The sequence below is a fragment of the Sander lucioperca genome, chromosome 24 (genome assembly GCF_008315115.2).
Source record: "Sander lucioperca isolate FBNREF2018 chromosome 24, SLUC_FBN_1.2, whole genome shotgun sequence".
Taxonomy (NCBI): Eukaryota; Metazoa; Chordata; class Actinopteri; order Perciformes; family Percidae; genus Sander; species Sander lucioperca.
Window position 1 is genome coordinate 7,715,338 of NC_050196.1, and position 9,068 is coordinate 7,724,405.

The window sequence follows — 9,068 nt, forward strand, 5'->3', positions numbered from 1 at the left end:
TGATAGTTAGATTTTAATTCCACTCTCTAGTAAACACATAGCTGGAGCCAGTAGACATTTACTTAGCTTAGCATAAAGCATGGAAAGAGGGGGGAACAGCTTGCCTGACTCTATCCAGAGACACGGGGGGGGGGGGGGGGGCCGGGGCCTCTAGGGGGTCCTCAGAGTCACTGCAGGGGGGCCTCCAAAATTATTGTTAATTTTTTTCCAAAAATTAAAATGTCTTAACATGAATCCAACATATTATTAGCAAATATAAATCTCTGCTTACTGGCCTATAGGTAAGGTAGTCCCTAAGGTAGCCACTCACAGATACAGTTCATAAGGATTCACTGTGCCACATGTATGTGTAACATTAAAAGATGATTTATAAAATCATGCCAACAATTATTTTAATAGCTTAGTATTTTATGCAAAAAAAAGGTGTGTATAAAGGCTTTAGGCCGCCCTACACGCTTTTGTAGGCCCAGTTAAATATGCAAATTAATTGTATACAATATACGTAGTGGGGGGGGGGGGGGGGTCCCTGCTCCGTCTCTCTTTCAGTTAAGGGGTCCTTGGTTTAAAAAATGTTGAAGACCCCTGCTCCATAAAACATACTAATTAACACGGTATATCTTATAAAAAATGGCAAATTAAAATTTTCACACACGCAGATGTTGGTACATTTGGACCAGGCTAGCTGTTTCCCTCCGTGTTCAGGCTAAGCTAAGGTATAGTAGAGACATGAGAGTGATATCAATCTTCTCATTTCACCCTCAGAAAGAAAGCGAATATAAGTGTAAAGAATCCAGACACAGTTTGGGCACAGTGTGTTTCTTTGTCAGAGGCTTTCCACATGATAAAGGTAGCAGTCAGTCATTAGGAGCTGGAGTCCAACAGTCACGTCCTGTCTTCATTCTTTCCTTCCTCCTCCTCCTCCTCCTCTCCCGATTCTCCTCGGTCTTATGGACACACACGTATACAATGTTCCAATGTGGAACACACGCTGGAACATGACTTAGCAAAGCAACACAAGGACATATAGGCTACAGACAGACAGTGTACCCTGACCCCATGATGATATCTCATCGCTCCTAATGTCCCATAACGGTTCAGACCTTGATTGCTCTTTAATTTAATTAAAGTCTGCTTCTCCAGATCAGCTTGTCTCTTTTCCACCCACATACTGTATGTACACATTTACAACCACACTTTGTTTGGGGGGAAACAAATTGCATTTCTGACATTATTACAGTCTGACATGTTTCAGCCACTTGTTCACTGCTGCTACTTACGTTGACACTGTACAACTCCCATAGCATTTGTACCATCCATTGTTGTAGTAATATCTTCTTAACCTACTTTTACTTTACTTTGACTTCAATTTTTATTTCTTGCACGCTAGCTATGTTACTTTATCACTTATTGACTAGTTTTTTCTCACTCTTATTTTTATATATATTTTTAATTTTTAACCTTAAATCTGAGCAACTGCAACTTCACAATTTCCCTGAGGGGGATCAATAAAGTATTCTGATTTCTGATGACACATATTCCGTGTTTAATCGAGTCTCGAATAAAAAAAATCTCATTTCCCTTGAGTGGATCTTCACGACAAATACAACTTTGAGTCTTCAAATACAATTATTTGGAAGCAGCAGATGTTTCTCCGAAGCCTGCTTTTACAGTATTTAACCTTCCTGTAACAGTTTATCTAAATATGGAAGAAACTAACATGCACACATGGTTTTCACGTCATGGTTCTTTCCTGCATGTTGTTGCTGAAGCTCTACCCTCACAGGGGGTGCATCCCTCTCCCCTCTTCAGCTTGCATACCAGCATATAGATAAACACTAGTGAGGGAAGTAGGAGTAAACATTTCAGGGAAGGTGGGTGACAGATGGGAGACAATCTACTATGATATCCAGAGCAGGCAGCACATACAGAAGTGAGGATATACTGGATGTCTTTGAGCTATATTTAAAGGATGTACAACACTGATACAAGGGTATTTTATATAACCTTTCTTCCTAATGTTCCCAAAATGACAATTAACATTATAGGTATTATTATGCAAGCGAAATATCAGCATGTTAGCATTGTGAGCAAGTTAGCAAACTGACTAACTGACTGTTGTTTGAGACGATGTTGGTTTTAATGTTGTCCTGACAAAAACACATACTAACTTTCCTTCATCTTTTCAATTATATCTCCTGATACAGTAATATTGTCCGCTAAATTATAAAAATGTTATGGAAAACCATCAGAAATGGGAAGCTACATACAGATATGATCATTGCAAACCCAGTGTAAAACAATACGTGGACTTTCTTCTTTTTTTTTTAAGTAACATTGATAAATAAATTGTGAAAGAATCAATGCAATGGCTTTGATCAATATACTGTGGGCATTAAACTGAGCAACATGACTTCTTCCACATTAACCTTCATAAATATTCGTCAGTATTTTCTCAGACTGCCACCTCCTGTGATCCCTGCATCTTTCGCCTCCATCTGTCTCGGAGTTTCTGAAGAAGTTTGAATGCCGGTTCCGTATACTGCCTGTTAGCTAGGCCGAGCACCAGCGGCACCACTGCCATGCTTCCGATACCAGTGCATGACAGCACGATGTGAGTAGTGGAGCTCCACTTGGTGTCGCCGATCAAGAACGCTACACAGGCGTGCATGTAAATGAGGTAGGGTACCCAGCATGCGAGAAACGTCAGTGACACCGCCACCAGACAGCGAGTGTACCGCATGTTCAGCCTCTGCTCTCGGTCCGAGGCCTGACTTCCCCGCTCCACTGATCGATGAAGGCGACAAATGTCTTTCAGCTGACCTCGGGTGATCCATAAAACATGGCCAGTCATGCCAGCGATGGTAAGAATAGCAGGTAAGACGAGCCCATACACCTCCAAGTAGATAAAAGCGTTGGGGAATACTCGCCTGTACGAGCAGCACGTGGTTTTGTTTGTTGAACAGTTTGAAAGAAGCGTTATGTTTGGGCTACTTGCACAACAGCCGTTCCAATCGGGCCCCGTCCAGTTATTCCAACCAAAAGCAGGTAGGGATGCGTACAGAAGTGGTGGCGCCCAAACCACAAGCAACGCCAGAGGAAAGCTGCGATGCATCCACAGGTTATTGTAACACAGGGGGTCGACGATGCAAATGTAGCGCTCGTAGTGGACCATTACCAGGTTGAAAAGGAACGCCAGGAAGAGGAAGTTTGGGAAAACGTGAGCCACGAGGCATGAGCTAAAACTCAACGCCCGGTTCAGACCCATTAATGGTATAAAAGGCAGCGCCACGCCGGTGCACAGATCTGCCACTAACAGGCTGAGGAAGAAGTAGTTGGTTGTGTTGTGGAGCTGGCGGTTCCAGGCGATGCCCAAGATGATGACGAGGTTGGCCAAGATGATGGCGGTCGACAGCGGTATGGTGATGGCAAAGATGAGCTGCTCCCCAGAGAGCAGAGCATGTGAGTCGTTCCAGTCCATCATATGTGTAATCTGCAGACTTCCTCCCCTTTGCAGCCCAGCTCCACACCCATCAAGGTACAGCTACCCTGCAGGGAAGGAGAAGCCTTGTTAAAGTAGCGGCCGTGGCCACTTAAAGCTGAACTCTGTGTAAGTAACAGTTAGGGTTAGATTTATGAGAGGTTGAGGTTTTTGTTAACCTTTTTGCGTAAACATCTAGTTTGTTGTTATTGCTCAACAAGCATAAACAGGCTTGGAGAAACTTGAGGGAATGCAATTTGAGCGGAGATGAAAAATGAGATTTATTAGAAAATGTAGCAGGCGGTGGAGCAGAGTGGATTATCAGAGATGGATTGTGGCACCAAACCAGAAAGAGAGGAGAACGATAAAACTGTGAGGCTGTGAACGGGTATACTTTGGATATTCAGGAAGATACAGTTAGAGAGAAACCTCTTAAAAATAATGAACGCTACAATCTTACAGTTTAACATTCAGTTAAGGTCAAGCAATGTGACCCTTCAAACAACTATCAATAAAAAAGAGAAACCCTCCTTATTGAAATAAAGGGAGGATGTTTGTATTTTTACCCACTTATACCATATATCACCTTTCCTTGAACACTAAAACAAACGTAAAATCTTTGTTAGCCAACAGCCGAGATAAGAGCACGTGAAATTCAATTATTCATCAGCTGGGACTCTGGAGTTACACCCTGCTTTGTCTCTGTATATTAGAACGTGATACATGTCCCTGGAGGTCATAGAACAAGTCTCACTTTTCAAACAAGTCTCTTTATGGTCAAGGGAAATCCTCACAATGAACTACAATGTACTACTCATTCATGGTTTTATATGTCTATATGCGTTTATGATTACACTTTATGTCCATTAGTATTGTTTGCAATGTGCAATAATCCTTTATGTGCAGAAGCAAACATTGTATATGATGATGATGTTACAAATAAATATTGTAACATGCCAGTATTTCCAATGTCCACATACATTACGTACAATTTGCAAGCAAGCTCATTCTAGGGAATTTTATGGTATCAAAGTCCTGTTACAGTTTCAACAAATACTGCCTTTAAAGGGTCTTTAAAAGATGAATACACAGAAACAAATTGGTTTTTCAACATTACTGCTTTAATGCAGTTCGGTTGCATTGTATGTTTTCTGCCTGGTTATGTCCTGCAACCCATGTAATGTAGATGTAATATAGTAGCAATGATGCTACTTAAAACATATCACCAGAAATACATAATGTTGCAAAATATTAACTTTTTGAAACAAGAAAAAACAACAAGACTTTTACCTTTTAGGGATGATCAATCCAGTCATGTATGCTTTAGATTCTATAAAAAAAACTTAATAACTTTGAATAAATAACTTTGAGCTTGTTCACCTGCATGTCATATCCATAGGCACCATAAATTACAAGATTGTCTTCTTTATCCTTTACAATCCTTTCAGTCAAGTCAGTCACAGCAGCCTCACCACACACTACAAGGGAGACAGAGTGAGCAGCCAGGACTGCTCATACTTTAAAGGGGAAGTGCACACTGAAGGAGGAGAAGGGAGGAGTTGTCTGTATACTGTATATCTGTATTTTCCTGATGGGGATCGCTGGTCATGCTGAGGATGAAGCAGTAGTGTCCACTTATCCTTCACCTACTAACTTGTTTTTTGTACCCTCTTTCATCCACCAGCCCCTTTGCAGCTTTTGTTCACCACAGCCCAGGACTGTCCATGAATGGAAGGAGGATGGACAGCTGTTATCACTGCAGCCTCAAAATGATAAGAACATGCCTGGGTAACATCAGTAGGCTTGGCATGTGGTTTGGTTTCACACCCTCCATAATGGCCCCCAGACACGTCTGCAACAGATATTTATGATCTTCAACTAAACCTCAGTTAGACAATCAAATGATGAACATATGAAGTGGAAATACATCCAACTGTTTATATTTTCTCCTTTGTTACACATTTACAAGCCAAGAAAATGACTACTTTCAACATTAAACTATTTGAATGTCTCTCCATCCTCCAAGAAGTTTACTTTTTAGCATTTTTTTAGCTGTCTCGGGTGAAAAATAATATTGTTTTTCAGAACATTTAGAAGCTGTACAAACACTACCTTCTTTAGAAATGTGGACTGGAATCAGAGTTTTGAGAAAGTGGGGAGATCTAATTTTTTAATTTGTGTTTATTTCAGCATCAGTGAAATGGTTTTGGGCCCAAAAGTGACAAGGGAAACAGAATATAACAAATAAATGAATAAATAAATAAATGGGCATGATATATGAATGTATACAAGTAGAAGTAAATGAGGAAATACAGCAATATAATATTATTTAATCACATATTGCCCTTTAATATATATATATATATATATATATATATATATATATATATATAAAATAAAAATAAAAAATTATATATATATATATTTTTATTATTATTTTTGTTTTTTTGTTTGGCAAGATGTTTAATCATGTATTTTTTTATGTATCTTACACATTAAATAAATAATTTTTTCCTGTGTCGCCTTTGATGATAATAGTAGCATAGTAAAATGTATGCTAGCTAGCTAATTGGAGCTAGGCGGCAGTTGGCTTAGCATTAAGACTGGACGCACAAAGAAACAGCTAGCTTGTTTTTCCACAGCTAAAAATAGCCTCTAAAGCTCATTAATTAACACATTTTAACTTATTTGTTTAATTCATATACAAACCGAAATGTAAAAGTTTTGAGTTGTTGTTGTTGTAGCTGGACACAGCGACTAGAAGTAAGCTAACATGAACTCTCTCAGCAAGAAAAAGAATATGCGTACTCATTTCTCAAAATGTCTAACTATTTGATTAATGAATCCAGGTGGTTTAGATATACCATAAACACAAGCGCATGAATACATTTTTTGTGTCACACAATGAAAGCCAAGCGGTTGTTTTTATTCCTGCTTTGAGGTTCTGTCAAGGCTAACCCATATGTTCTGTAAAGCTGTCAGATACAGCCATAACATAAGTAGGTTCAAACAAATGCTAAGATGTATTTGCTTCATTTATTTGGCCCTGGACTGACCCAAACATATACATACAATAGTGTGTATGTCTGAAATTATAACAGCTGTCACACACATCTCATATTTATACTAAACACACATCATACTAAACACAGCATTGGATGGAAAGCTGGTGGGGATCTGTTTTGTTTTTTTAACCAAACAGGGAAGACTCCTTCCCTGATAGTCTGGAGCAGACCTGGTGTTGGTCAAGATGGACGAGCTCTAGTTAGATAATGATTTTAAACAGAAATGTTCCAGAGCGTCTGGAAGGACACTACACAGGGAGGACAAGGTGGACATGAAACCACAACATCCTCACATTACAAAGGAGAAGATGGAGCATCTTGGCTTTCCAAGAACGCCAGGTTCTATTCCACAGTACATTAGTGATCTAATCTTTATTTATTCATACACAGTTGAAAAACTGAATGCGATGTGATTAATTTAAGGTCATCTACTGTCGGCAAAGGAGATCAAAGCTTTTTAGTCATGCTAGCTAATGTTAGCCAAATGGCACCACTTCCTTGCTCCAGAAGACACAGGAAGTGTCCTGGAACTCAAACTTTTTTTTTTTTTTTATAATTTGCTTATAATAATACAAAAATCTGCTTTCATTGCTTACACTTTCTTATTCCTAACTTCTTCCAGGTCTTCCGTTTCAACGGACACTTCAGTTTTACTGGTTACACTTAAATTGACACTTCAACCTTATTCATTTATTTCACAAAATGTAGCTTTTTGCAGCTTTATATTTTTATTTTCTCCAAACAGGCCAGGAAGTGAGCTGAAAGACACAAGTTAAATACAAATATACATTAACAATATGTCACTTATAGGACCAACTGAATCCCTTATTTATAAAAAAAATGTTTAATCAGTTACTGTCCTGATCTCTACAAATGCTACAAAGTTTTTTTTCTCCTGATCAGTTTTTGGGAAACAGATTTGTTTTTAATGGCTTCGTCACTTGTCTCCTCTTCCCGCAGACATGTTTACCTCATTTATCTCTCTCTGCTCAGTAGATTTGTTTGGCATCTGTCGTCAGCACGGAAGCCCTCGGAGAATATGAGCTGCAATTTAATGGATAAAGCTTTGGCCATGTTGATGTCTAAAGGTGATAATCCTTTAGGCCACTCCTAGCCTTTGTCTTTACGCAGGCTGACCTTTGAGGCCAAACACACTGACTGTGACAGATGAGAAAAATATCCTGCTGCCAGTGAATGCCACATTTGACAGGTGTTCTTTTCCCCTGATCGCTAGTTGAGCTCCATCCCAGCTGTGTATACTGTACAATGCTGCTGAAACACCGTTGGATGAGATTTGTGCAACACATTTTCATATAATGCAGAATGACATACAATAAAAAAATTTAAAAAAACATGTTATTAATAAGGAAATAAACATGGCGTTCATTTATTTTGTGCTTCAACTTCTGACTACAGCACCAGACTTTTCATGAAGCACACAAACATGTTTGTGCGTGCAAGTGTTTTACCGCCTGCCTGTCCGGGTGACTTATGCATGGACACACGTGCACATACAGACACATACAATGACGAATGACGAAGATCCAGGTACAAGGAAGAAGCACTTGTGCACAGGATACCGACTGACGGTTGTTTTTCCTCATTGTGACTGACAGCCGAGAGGAGAGGAGAACAATAACAATACAACAATAGGGTTAGAGGAACGGAGCAGGTTTTGGCCTTGAAACAAGACTTTTAAAAAACTTTGAGTGTAGGCGTGAAGCATTGGTGTTCGGAAGCTATTAGAAGTTTCCTTTCTGTTAAGTCTGGGCTTCATCAGGGTGTGGGTAACCAGTCAAAGCACTGACAACTCACGCCTGAATTATATATATATCCATTAATTCAAGGGACTGCACACTGGTCAGTGCAAAATATGTTGCAGTGATCACTGCTGAGATGTTTTCGCGTGTAACTAAAGTGCAATCATGTTGTGACCTTTTCATTTAACTGGCTCACACACTAATGTGAGAAGCAGCTTGGCCTTTATTATAGCACTGACATAGCAACAAGTGGGACGGTAGCTGGGTAGCTAATGTATTTCCTGATTGTAGGAAATTCAGATCGGGGCAATAAAGTGTCAGGATTGCTCTATTTTGCACAATCAACAACATCTACTTGTTTCATAAAAAGCGTAATTGCTAGACACACAGTTTTTTTTTGTCTTGGCACATATTTAATAATGTAATAAATCATTAATGTTTGACTGACTCCATACACATTTTTGTTTTGTCTAATACCATGAAGGAAAAAAATCACATGTACCATGGAGACGGCAGACCACAGCAAAGGCCAGATCAAATTGTTTTCTTAACGTGATCTTTTAAAGGTATGTTCCTGTTTTTTTTTAAGATTTTCTGGGCATTTCTTTCCATGTTTATTAGATAGTTCAGATAGAGAGGAAATGGGGTAGAGAGAAAGGGGATGACATGCAGCAAAGAGCCACAGGTCGGATTGGAACCCCGGCCAGCTGCCAAGGACTCGGCCTACATGGGGCGCCGCGCACTACTGGGTGAGCACGAGGTCAC

General features: G+C 39.6%; 1 protein-coding gene across 1 annotated transcript; it reads right to left on the reverse strand.

Moving 5' to 3' along the window:
* Window positions 1–597: 597 nt before the first annotated feature.
* gpbar1 (G protein-coupled bile acid receptor 1) lies at window positions 598–3,630 on the reverse strand. Its single transcript, XM_031292065.2, has one exon. It carries the CDS (start codon window positions 3,479–3,481, stop codon window positions 2,453–2,455), a length of 1,029 nt encoding a protein of 342 aa, XP_031147925.1. The 5' UTR covers window positions 3,482–3,630; the 3' UTR covers window positions 598–2,452.
* Between the last annotated feature and the right edge of the window lie 5,438 nt (window positions 3,631–9,068).